Source organism: Petaurus breviceps, unplaced genomic scaffold (assembly GCF_028583685.1).
Source record: "Petaurus breviceps papuanus isolate PSGF00001 unplaced genomic scaffold, PetGlider_PUasm1.0 398, whole genome shotgun sequence".
Taxonomy (NCBI): domain Eukaryota; kingdom Metazoa; phylum Chordata; class Mammalia; order Diprotodontia; family Petauridae; genus Petaurus; species Petaurus breviceps.
The window spans coordinates 83,556-96,061 of NW_027186314.1; the positions used below are offsets into that span (position 1 = coordinate 83,556).

Consider the following 12,506-nt stretch of genomic DNA (forward strand, 5'->3'; position numbering starts at 1 on the left):
GGGGGGGGGGGGGGGGGGGGAGGAGCCGTGCACATGCGCACTCAGCCTGCACAGCTTTGATTCTAGGAGACTCCGCGGCTGCGGGACGAGCCTTCTTTTTAGGGGAGGAAGGTCTTACCACGAGGGCAAAGTTTGCTTTCGAAGTACGCACGCGCAAAACGTAATCTTGCCACTCACCCCAACCCCGGCCGGAAATGACGTCCTTATCCTCACGGTGAAGCTAAGAGCCTCTCTGCGCATGCGCTCAAAACACCTTCTCCCCAGTACTTCCGACTTCCGGAACATTTCCGCTTCCCAGAAGCCTCCCTGGGTTGACCTTCCTCCTTGGGGGCCGTGAGGCCGCCGGGATTCGGAGGTCAGCAGAGGCGGCCCAGGTGCGTACTTCTCCCCCAGGGCGTGCGTGGGTGTGCGTGTGCCTGCTTGGGTGTCAGTGAGCATGCGTGGGTGCGCGAGCGCGTGCATGAGCTTGTGTGCATGCGTGATGAGTGGAGGGGGTGGGGGGGAGGCGTGCCCTCCCCAGTTCCCCTGGATCGTTGCTGTGCACGAGGAGGGAGAGCGCCCCCCGCGGGGCTGGGTCCTTTCCTGGCCCCGGCCTCCGGCCTCCCATGGAGGTCCCGGGACGGCTGTGAGCCCGGCAGTCACAGAAGGCGGCCCCTCCAAGGCCGGTCCCTGGTCTGCGGCCTGAGCCAGGTCTCTGCTTGGTCTCCTCCCCCGGAGTCACTGGGCCTCCCGCCATCTTCCCCTGTCACACACCCTCGGCACCCGCAAACGCACAGGGACGTGTGAGGTCCCGTCTTTCCCGTCCGCCTCCCTCCCGCCTTTGACTTCCCTGAATTCCCGGGCTTGGACGCTGCATGCCCTCCGTCCCCCTTCCTTCTCACCTCATCCCTTGTGAGATGCTCTGCCAAAAAACCCTCCTTCGGGCCCTCGTCTGGCACACTGGGGTTTGGGGAAGTTCGCGGTTTGTTGGGAAGAATTCTGTTTGAGAGACGCCTGGGAAGAGAGGCGCAGGTGGCCGTGGAGTCAGAGCTGAGGATCTCCTCCAGCACCTTGGACAGAGCCGTGCCCAGCCTAAACCTTAGGGAAATTGGCTGTCTGGTATTGAGGAGAGGCCGGGGGCAGAGTCAGCACCTCGGACAGCCACTGGCCCGGCCGCTTAGGGAAAGTGGCTGCATTGGATTAAATGGGTAGAGAGGAAGAGACTGGGCGTAGAGCTTCAGCACCTTGGACAGTGCCAGACTCCGCCCCTTAGGGAAAAAGTGCTGCATAGGATTGGATGGATAGAGATGATTGAGGCCGGGGGTGTGCGTTCAGCACCTTGGACAGTGCCATACCCAGTCACTTAGGGGAATTGACTGTATTGTATTGAATGGATAGAGATGATTGAGGCTGGAGGCAAGGGAGGCACTTGGACACACATGACTGTTGTGCCCCTAGAGGTGGATGCGCTCCCTAGGTGTTGAAAGAGAAGAGGGCCCAGGCCAGAGCTAGGCTGTACTTTCTCCTCCATGCAGTTGTCTGCTGTAACCCTCCTCTCTCACCTCGGCTCCAGTCTGGCATCTCGTGCCCATCTTGTGTAGCACAGGACACCTCTGTTCAACACCTGCAGGGGTTCCCCACGGCAGCCAGGAGAAATGCAAAGAATGCCCTCTGCTGGCATTTCCCTGGCAGACTCCAGACTGCCTGTCCCTCCCCTACCCATCTTACTGTGCCTTCCTCCGTTCTGTTTGCTTGTAACTGGATATCCTGTTTCCCTCAATGGAATGGAAGAGCCTCAAGGACAGGGATTACAGCTTATTTTTGTCTTTGTGGCCCCCCAACTTCACACAGTAGGTACTCAATAAATGCTTCTTCTCCAAGGTTCTTCCCTTAGGAGCAATCTCATTGGTACCAAGAAAGCCAGAGTATTATCCTTGAAACCAAAGGATGCCCCAGTATCTAGGGAGGACTTGTGGAGAAACAGGAGGGCGGTGCAGTGGTTAGGGCCTTGGAACTGGAGTCAGGAAGAACTGGATTCAAATCTAGACTCAGACCCTTATTCTCTGAGTGACCCTGGTCACTTCAAGTGACCCAGGTCACTTCACCTGAGTTTGCCTTGGTTTCCTCAACTGTAATATGGGGGTGAAAAGAGCCCCTTCCAGGGTTGTTGTGAAGAGCTCATGAGATCATATTTGTCAAGCATCTGGCACAGCCTAGGGCACATAATAGGTGCTTAATCAGGGCCTGTTTTCTTCCCCTTCTCCCCCAGAGGAGTGAGAAGAGGCCAGTGGACTTAGTAGTCTGCATAGAGCTTGAGTTCAGAGGTGAGCATGGTGGCCAGAAGCCAGGTTTTCCAAGGATCTCAGTAAGTGGTAGGAAATGTAGGCAGGTTGGCCCTTCTAGAAATCGAATTGCCAAAAGGAGAAGAGATATGGGGCTACCTAAGGAGGACTTGGTAGGAACCATTCATAATGGTGTAAGGACAAGGGAAACTGAGGCATGTTTGTAGCAGCAGGGAAGGAGCCAGTGGAGGAAGCAAGACTGAAGCATAATGTTGGCTAGTCACCCAAGCCAGGTTTACCCCTGGGAACCTCAGAATTTCACTCATTTTGCCTGTGGGGCTAATGGAATAACACCCAGGTCCTTCTTCCTCTCACCTCCCTGCAGCACTCACTCTCACCATACATGTAGAGCAGCTAGAAGACAGCCCTACTTTCTCCTCTTTGGAAAAATGGAAGAAATCAAAGAAAATTTACAGGAGTGTGTAAAGTCAGAAGGACTCTCTTTCCCTCATCAGGGAGGCCCAGGGCCAGACCCGATTCTTAGACTCTTTGCACCACGCTGGTTTTCAAGGTTCTGCTTCTCCCATCACCAGCTCCTCCCTCCTTCCCCTCTTCTTCATTGCATTCTCTGTCTTCCATCCCTCAAAGGAGGAGGCTAGAACAGCTTTGGACTTTCCCTCTACACCAGGGGTTCTTATCTTAGAATCTGTGGACTTTACAAATGAGGTATTTTGGTAGCTGGTCTTTCATTGTAATTGGTTTGCCTTGTAATTCTATGTGTTTTATTTCCAACCTTAAAATTGTGTTTCTGAGAAGGTGTTTATAGGCTTCATCAGACTGACTGCCCAGGGGGCCGAAAGCACAAAAAATGCTGAGAATTCCTGCTCTGCACAATTCACTGTGGGGATCTTCCTCCCCTCCACGTCTGAGTTATCACTTCTCTGAATTGGTTCCCCAAGCTGGAACTTCACCTCCTACCTCTTTCCAGAGCTCTCTGACTTAGGAGATTTCAGAACTGTCTCTTCTGAGTGTGTGTGTGTGTGTGTGTGTGTGTGTGTGTGTGTCTGTCTGTCTGTCTATGTACCCATGCACTTGTGTACCTGGTCCCTGGCTGATAGTACCCTTCCAGCTACTCCAGGTGGGGTCTTGCCTCAGAGACTGTAAAGCCTACCCCCAGCTTCCTTCCTCTCTCCTCCCACAGGCCTGATGTCTCTTGATTGCATCCAAGGGGGGAGCCCAGAAGAGGCTGGAGCATCCACCAGAAGTCTGCTGGCCCTAGGAGAGGTGAGTTGGGGGTTCCTCTCTCCCAAGACACCCTCATTGCCATGGCAGGCTGAGATTCTTGCCCTTGGCTGTGAGTGCCTCTGAGGCCCCTCTGCCATGCCCCCCATCCTCCCCTCCCAGGTTCTCGTAGTGGGAAGCTACTTGGGGATCATCAGGCCCAACTCTCTCCATTCAGTCTCCCCAGCAGGGAGGTCACTTACCCAGAGTCCACCAGGAGGTCAGTAGCTGTGTTGTCACAGACTGAATTTGGAGTCTGAGGAGCTGGATCAGACTCCTGCTTGGCCATTTGTTTCCTATGTGACCCAGGACAATCCAGATACCTTCCCTGGGCCTCAATTTTCTCATCTGGACATTAAGGGGATTGGACTAGATGATCTCTAACTATAAATGCCTGTTCCTGTGGTCCCAGGTCTCCTGCTCTCCCAGTAATGGGCAGTCCCCTCTCCATCTGCCTTAGTAACTTTTTCTTTTTCATCTCCAGAACACTTTCACATCTGCTTTCTCTCAATTCTGGCCCTTCCCCAAGTTTCCTCCCAGGGCTCTGTAAGTATGTGGCTTCTAGGCCAGCATGAGTGTGTTTGGTGTTTCAGGAGGCAGTGACCTTCAGGGATGTGGCCTTGGACTTCACCTGGGAGGAGTGGGCATGCTTAAGCGCTGCTCAGAGGGAGCTCTACAGAGATGTGATGCTGGAGAACTATAGGAGCCTGGTGTCCCTGGGTAAGGCTGCCCCCCCCTGAGAGTCGGGGATCTGCCCTGGGGAAGTCAGGCTCGTGGGTGTGGAGCACAGACCTGTAGGACCCCCTCATTGGCCTTCTGAAAGCAGGGGTCTGGTTGTCTTTTAGGCCCAGAGACAGGGTCTGTCTTCACCTTCCCTGGGTTCTTTTTTTTTTTTATTAATTTATTTATTTACTTTTAGTTTACAAGATTCAGTTCCTCAATCCCCCCTTCCCCCATAGCGGCATGAAATAAATATAAGATCTGCAAATACCTTCACATTAAACATTAGGCAGGTTGTAAAGAAGAATTACAACCAATGGAATGAACAATGGGAAAGAGGAAACAAAATGAAACAAGAAAAAGAGAAAGCTGGTAGTTTGCTTCACTCTGCCTTCAGGCTCTAGTTCTTTCTCTGGATGTGGATATCCCTTTCCATCATGAGTCGTTTGGAGTTGTCTTATAACCTTACATTGCGGAGAAGAGTCCAGTCTATCAAAGTTGGTTGTCACGCATACATTGTGTCTGTGATTGTGTACAAATTTCTTCTGGTTCTGCTCTTCTCACTCAGCATCAGTTTGTATAAGCCTCTCCAGGTTATTAAGAAGTCCATCTGTTCCTCATTTCTTATAGCACAATAGTATTCCATTACATTCATATACCACAATTTGTTCAGCCATTCCCCAATTGATGGGCACCCCCTTAATTTCCAATCCTTTGCTACCACAAAAAGAGCAGCTATAAATATTTTTTACATACAGGTCCTCTTCCCACTTCTGTGATCTCTTTGGGATACAACCCTAGAAGTGGAATTGCTGGGTCAAAGGGTATGCACTTATTTATAGCCCTTTAGGCATAATTCCAGATTGCTCTCCAGAATGGTTGGATCAGTTCACAACTCCACCAACAATGCATTAGTGTTCCAATTTTTCCACATCCTCTCCAGCATTTATCATTTTCCTGTTTTGTCATCTTAGCCAGCCTGACTGGTGAGATGTGGTACCTCAGAGTTGTTTTGATTTGCATTTCTCTAATCAATAGTGGGTTAGAGTGTTTTTTCATATGCTTATAGATATCTTTTATTTCATCCTCTGATAACTGCCTGTTCATATCCTTTGACCATTTATCAATTGGGGAATGACTTGTATTCCTATAGATTTGACTCAATTCTTTGTATATTTTAGAAATGAGGGCTTTATCAGAGACATCTTAATCTTGCTTACATTGGCTTTATTTGTACAGAAACTTTTCAATTTAATGTAATCAAAATTATCCCATTTTGCATTTCATAATGCTCTCCAACTCTTGTGTGGTCATAAAATCTTCCTTTCTCCGTAAATGTGACAGGTAAATTATTCCTTACTCTCCCAGATTGCTTACAGTATCAGCCTTTATACCTAGATCATGTACCCATTTCTACTTGATTTTGCTATACAGTGTTAGATATTGGTCTGTGCCCAGTTACTGCCATACTATATTCCAGTTTCCCCAGCAATTTTGTCAAATAGTGAGTTCTTATCCCCAAAACTGGGGTCTTTGGGTTTATCAAATAGTAGATTACTATAGTCATTCACTGCTGAGTCTTGTGAACCCAGTCTGTTCCACTGATCCACTACCCTGTTCCTCAGGCAGTATCAAGTAGCTTTGATGACTGCTGCTTTATAATACAAATTAAAATCTGGTATGGCTAGGCTACCTTCACTAGCATTTCTTTTCATTAATTCCCTTGATATTCTGGACCTTTGTTCTTTCTTTTTTTTTTTAAATTTAATTTTTTTTTTTTTCATTTTTAAGCAATCAGGATTAAGTAACTTGCTCAAGGTTACATGGCCAGTCATTTCTGGGTGTGGCGCTTAGTGTCTGAGCCCAGGATTCGATCTCCAGGTCATCCCAACACTGGAGCCGGTGGTCTTACTCGCTGAGCCACCTGGCCTCCCCTAACCTTTGTTCTTTCAAATGATTTTTTACTATTTTTCTAGATCTATAAAGTAATTTTTTTTAGTAGATTGAGGGGTATGGAACTAAATGTCTAATTTAATTTAGGAAAAATTGTCATTTTTATTATATTAGCTCGACCCAGCCATGAGCAACTGATGTTTTTCCAATTAGTTAGATCTAACATTATTTGTGTGAAAAGTGTTTTGTAATTGTGTTCATATAGGTCCTGGGTTTGTTTTGGCAGGTAGATTCCCAAATATTTTATAATGTCACCAGTAACTTTAAATGGAATATCTCTTTCTATCTCTTGCTATTGACTTTTGTTAGAAATATGTAGGAATGAAGTGGCCAGGTGGCTCAGCGAGTAAGAGCACCATCTCCAGTGCTGGGATGATCTGGATCAAATCCGGGCTCAGATACTCAGCACCACACCCAGAAATAACTGGCCATGTAACCTTGAACAAGTTACTTAACCCCGATTGCTTTAAAAAAAAAAAAGAAAGAAAGAAATATGTAGGAATGCCAGGGATTTATGTGGGTTTATTTTATATCCTGCAACTTTGCCAAATTTGTTTATTATCTCAAGTAATTTTTTACTTGATTCTCTAGGGTTCTCTAAGTATATCATGTCATCTGCAAAGAGTGATAGCTTAGTCTCTTCTTTGCCTAATTTGATTTCTTCAATTTCTTTTTCTTCTCTTATTGTTACTGCTAACATTTCTAGTACCAAATTGAATAAGAAGGGTGATAGTGGACATCCTTGTTTCACCCCTGATCTTATTGGAAATGCTTCTAGCTTATCCCCATTACATTACATATAATATTTGCTGATGGTTTTAGATAGATACTACTTATTATTTTACGGAAGACTCCATTTATTCCTATATTTTATTTTTTGCTTTTTTTTTTGGAGGGCAATTGGGGTTAAGTAACTTGCCCAAGGTCACACGGCTAGGGTTTTTGTGTGTGTGTGTGCATGTTAAGTGTCTGAGGCCAGATCCCAACTCAGGTCCTACTGACTCCAGGGCTGGCACTCTACTCACTGTGCCACCTACCTGCCCCTATTCCTATACTTTCTAGTGTTTTTAATAGCAATGGGTGTTGTATTTTTTCAAAAGCCTTTTCTGCATCTGTTGAGATAATCATATAGTTTCTGCTAGCTTTGTTGTTGTTGTGATCAATTATACTGATAATTTTCCTAATTTTAAACCATCCTTGCATTCCTAGAATAAATCCCACCTGATCAAAGTATATTTTTCTCCTGATAAGTTGCTGTAGTCCTTTTGCTAATGTTTTATTTAAATTCCCTGGGTTCTTCTTGATCAGCAGCCACGACCCAAGATGCCCCTGTAGGAACATCCATGGGCTAGAATCATTCTCCTTGTAGCAGGAAAAAGGATACAAGTTATTTCTCTACAAATTGTAATATTATAGAATGTTGGCCATTACAAAATCATTGGAAGTCATGTAAAGCAACTCCTTCATTTTAAGTGGAAGAAACTGTCCCAAAAATGAGGAATTAATTGATCCAAGGTTACCCTGCAAGGAAATAACAGGGGGCTTGAACTGGGGTCTCTCAGGTCTCAGCTAAGGAAAATTTTGATGGGAATCACATTGTCTCTCATTCCACCGAACTTAGAAATACCCTCCAGCCTTCTTGATCTCCTGGATGTCCTGGGTCTAAGGTTCCTCAGGGTCTGCCAAGGTCATGTTGTATTTGTGCATACTAAGATCCAGGGAGGTGATGGCTCAGTGAGTCTCTGTGAGGGCTGTTCCAGAGGAGCTTAGACTGAACAAGGTAGGAAGTGACCTGGTTTTGTGACTCTTTTGGGATCACAGAATCAGAGCCCTCTGTTCCTTCTCTAAGTCATTACTCCCACCATACCTTGCCTCTTAACTTTTGCAAAGTCAGTCACAGCAACACACCTGAGGACTACTACTGTGAATAATTTCAAGGGTTTAATCACATAGTATAAAGAACTCTCTATTCATTCAGCAATAAACTAAAGCATAACATAGCATAACAATTTACTACTAAGGTGGCCACATAGTCTTTAACAAAATATATCAGTCAGTATATCTTATGGCATTCCTCAGAATCCTCACACAGCATATATTGTTGCCTTCACTAGCATTCCCCAAAATACTTGTTAACACAAACAGGGAATCCCAGGCCAGGGTCTTCCCTAGCAAGATATATCATCCTTAAGGGGTAGCAAAAAGTACAAATACCATCCACCCTGGGTGTGTGTGTGTGTGTGTGTGTGTGTGTGTGTGTGTGTGTGTGTGTACCCATGCACTTGTGTCAGTCACAATCTCCTAAATCTATACACAGTGTCCAAGTAAAATCCTCTCTCATCTTGACTTGAGGTTGCCTTCCAAACCCCACAGCTTGGTTGATGTGGGCTGACTGCTCCAGACTCTTACCTGGGTTCACTCACAGGCAGCTCTCTGCTCCTGCTCCATGTCTCATCTCACGGGGACTGCTTCTCCAAGTTCTTCCTGTTTCTGTCTGACATTAGACTCCAGGGGCTCCTGCTCACAACTTCTGCTTCTGGGAAAACAAAACTAAACAGGGGTATGATATTTATACACATTACCAGGGCTTTTGTCTGAGAAATCAATACAGATCAACACACAGGGCTTTTGTCTGAGGAATTAACTCAGACCAACAGACAGGACCTCTGTTTGAGGAATTAACACAGAGTGCCGATATCAAAAACCTTCTTTCTGTTAGGCTTCCCCACAAGCAAGTTCCCCTAGCCTGCTCATGCTCACATGACACCTTTCTGATCTCCTCCCACCTTCAGCACATGCAGGGCTATCTCATTTTCTCTCCCATGAGCAGGGCTTCCTGGTCCCAAGCCAGGCCTCATCTCCTGGTTGGAGGGAGAGGAAGAACCACATACATGGGATTCATTGGAACATGCTGCCAAAAGCACATCTTTGTCTGACGGAGAAAATCCCTGGAGTCAGCTGGGAGCCAGTGGGTGGAGCGGCCCAGCCAGTCTCTTGTGTATGGCCATCTTTGAAGTGCTGGATGGTGCAGGTAGGTGTGTGGAGATGACCATCAGTGGTCACTCCCACAGGCTGGAAAGCAGCAGCCTCTCTGCCCACAGCTCAGCAAAGCAGTCCTTTCTTCCCCAGTCTTGGGGACCCAGAATCAAGAGATAAAAAGGACAGGGTCCAACTCTGGGAAGACAGAGCTTAGATTCATGAATCACCACAACTATTCCTTCAACAAAGGGATGCATTCCAGGGTGCTCTGCCTTGGGAAAGCCTCCAGACCAGGGGTTCTTTACCTCTTGTGTTTCATGGACCCCTTGGGCAGCCTGGCACATCCTGTGGTGCCCTTGGAGGAATCTTCTTAAATGCATGAAATAAAGTACATAGGGGATTACAAAGGAAATTAGTTCTGTTGAAGGCTACCAAAATGTTCCTTGTAGCAAGTTCACAGACCCCAGGTTAAGAAGGCCCTGCTCTATTCAGAGAAAAGCTAAAGCAATCATCATCAAAAGCTCTCCTAGCCAGAGGCCCAGACCCTGTGTCAAGACTGATTTAGTCACCACTACCATGAGACCATGTTAATTAAGTGTCCTGTGATTCCATGACTGTTCCTCCAAAGCTCCTTATGTAAAACGTGCTCCTCTGTGTGTGCTGAAGTCAGCTCTTAGCACATCAGCTCCCTGAGGACACACACGGCTTTCCTGGCTTGTGTTTGTGCACAGCCCCTCAGGTCATGGCTCCGTCATTCTGCAGAGAGGTAGGGGTTTTGCCAGATCCCTCCATGGTCACAGTGCCAATGCTCCTCAGATCCTTTTGCACTAATGCTAAGCTTCCAGACAGACCACAAAATATGAGGCCCAGAATTGAGAAGGCCTGCCTGGTGAGCTCCCACACCTGATGGTGATTTTCCCAGCTCCCTATCCTGGACCCTGAAGTCATGGGAGTCCTTAAGAGTGTGTTCTTCATCTAGGGCAGGATTGCCCCTCTGGAGATGGTCTACCTGAATGCACACACATACTGCAGCCAGTCCCCTAGCTTCTCTGAGCCTCGTTGTCTCCATTTGTCCAATGAGAAGGATGTGCCTGAGTGGTGCTTTCCAGTTCTGGCCTTTGGTGATTGCTGTCCCAGCTCTGCATTGATGCAGGTTTTGAAGTTGAATAATGTCCTCCCCTTTCTGGGATTACATCTTTTTCCAGTCAATCAAAAAATTTATTAAATGCCAACTGTGTGCCAAGCACTGTGCTAAGTGCTTTCAAAAAGAGGCAAAAGAGCGTCCCTGCCCTCAAGGAGCTTACAATCTAATACATAGGATTCACAATATTTTTTCCTGTCAATTCCTTTTTTTAAAGGGTAAAACCTAAGGTTTAAGAGAAAGTCCCAAGTGCAGCCTAGAGAGGGATGAGACGGAAGGACTCGTGATTCTGGTACAAGTTTGACTAAGAATAAGCTTTGCAAAGGATTTATACATTCTCTAGGATTAGCTTTCTAGCCTTCTGGGTTCAACTTTTGTTTCCAATCTTTTTCCAGCTGGGGATACTAAACTCAAGAACCAGGAGTCAACTGGAAAGCAAGATTCAGGGCCAGAAGAGACATTAGTGGAAAGACTCCCTGGAGATGTTCTCAGGAACGAAGCCTTTGTGGCTGGTCCAATCCAAGACATCAGGTTATGGCAGCAAACGCAGAACCTGGCAGGAGAGATTCCAAGGCAAATCATGTCCCGGCAAAGTGATTTGAGGCCATTGATGCTGTTCAAGAAAACTCCTGTTGGGCAGAGAGGCCGTGAATGTGTTGATGTTAGCAAAAGCATCCACAGGAGCATCTCCAGGCCCAAGAGGTCAGGCAGTAAGAAAGAAGGTGAGGGTCTCCCAGCCCTGACTGGAACCCCAGGCCTGTGTAGGGTAGAGAAATCCTGGGATTGTGAAGAATTTGAAAAGACTTTGAGCCAGAATGCAGGGATGATCCAGCATCAGAGAATTCATACTGGAGAGAATACTGAGGAATCCAAGGGAGGTGGGAAGAACTTCCAGGAAACCTCCCATCTTGTGGGAAACCAGAGAATTCACACTGGAGAGAAACCTTATACATGTAAGGACTGTGGAAAATCTTTCACCCAATATTCATACCTTACTAATCATGAAAGGATGCATAATGGAGAGAGACCTTATGAATGTAGGGAATGTGGAAAGACCTTCAATTGGAAGTCTTATCTCATTGGACACCAGAGAATTCACACTGGAGAGAAACCTTATGAATGTAAAGGATGTGGAAAAGCCTTCAGCCATAGCTCAGCCCTCATTGCACACCAGAGAGTTCACACTGAGGAGAAACCCTATCAATGTAAAGAGTGCGGGAAGGCCTTCAAATGGAAGTCAGGCCTCCACCAACACCAGAGAATTCACACTGGAGAGAAACCTTATCAATGTAAGGATTGTGGGAAGGCATTTAACTGGAAGACACCCCTCATTCAACATCAGAGAATTCACACTGGAGAAAAGCCTTATAAATGTGGTGAATGTGGGAAGGCCTTTAGCCAAAACTCAGCTCTTATTGTACATAAAAACATTCATACTGGAGAGAAACCTTATCAGTGTACTGAATGTGGGAAGGCTTTCCACTTGAATTCACACCTCATTCAACACCAGAGAATTCACACTGGAGAGAAACCCTATGAATGTAAGGAATGTGGGAAGGCCTTTAGCCAAAGTTCATCACTTATTATACACCAGAGGATGCACACTGGAGAGAAACCTTATCAATGTAAGGAATGTGGGAAAGCCTTCAGTAGGAGCTCATCTCTTTTTGAACACCACAGAGTTCATACTGGAGAGAGACCTTTTAAATGTAAGGAATGTGGGAAGTCCTTTAACAGGAATTCATATCTCATTCAGCATCAAAATTCGCACTGGACAGAAACCCTGGAAGTATAAGGAAACATAGGCAGAGTTTTATAATATGATGCAGACAGCAGATCCAAAAGTACAATACATTTGACCATAACAGTGCGTTGAAATTGTATCCTGTCTTTATCTCTCTTAACCCCCCCCCACACACACACACAGACACACACCCACCAAGTAACCAGTATAAGATCATACGGTAGTAGTAGGAAGGAAAATTTCAAAGAGGAATGTAAAAGTCATTTCCAGACTGTTCCATAAATTAAGGGACCAACCTGTCTCATCAATTGAGGAAGAACAGGAACCATTGACAACTGCCTCATAAATTAGCTGAGACCACATCTTTAGACAATGCACTAAATTAGGGGGAGCCAGCTAGGCCTTACTTAAGGGTCCCTGGATCCTG

General features: G+C 46.4%; 1 protein-coding gene and 1 long non-coding RNA gene across 8 annotated transcripts in view; one reads left to right on the forward strand and one right to left on the reverse strand.

Annotated features, from left to right (window-relative positions):
* Positions 1 to 216, reverse strand: part of LOC138170845 (uncharacterized) — an 8,085-nt gene extending 7,869 nt beyond the window's left edge. Inside the window, exon 1 of one of the 6 annotated variants that reach the window (XR_011170762.1) lies at positions 119 to 216. This is a non-coding gene — a long non-coding RNA (uncharacterized lncRNA). Of the gene's footprint in view, positions 1 to 41 lie in introns of all 6 variants that reach the window. The other 5 variants (XR_011170765.1, XR_011170761.1, XR_011170767.1 and 2 more) reach the window with 5 other exon arrangements.
* A 40-nt stretch (positions 217 to 256) lies between these two features.
* Positions 257 to 12,205, forward strand: LOC138170839 (zinc finger protein 383-like). 2 transcript variants are annotated; one of them, XM_069100346.1, is made up of 5 exons: positions 257 to 374; positions 3,463 to 3,545; positions 4,136 to 4,262; positions 9,043 to 9,246; positions 10,731 to 12,205. In XM_069100346.1, exons 2-5 carry the CDS (start codon positions 3,468 to 3,470, stop codon positions 12,128 to 12,130), a joined length of 1,809 nt encoding a protein of 602 aa, XP_068956447.1. In that variant the 5' UTR covers positions 257 to 374; positions 3,463 to 3,467; the 3' UTR covers positions 12,131 to 12,205. The 2 variants fall into 2 exon arrangements, with proteins under 2 accessions (XP_068956447.1, XP_068956448.1); XM_069100347.1 differs by having other exon boundaries at positions 258 to 374; positions 9,046 to 9,246.
* The last annotated feature ends 301 nt before the right edge of the window (positions 12,206 to 12,506 follow it).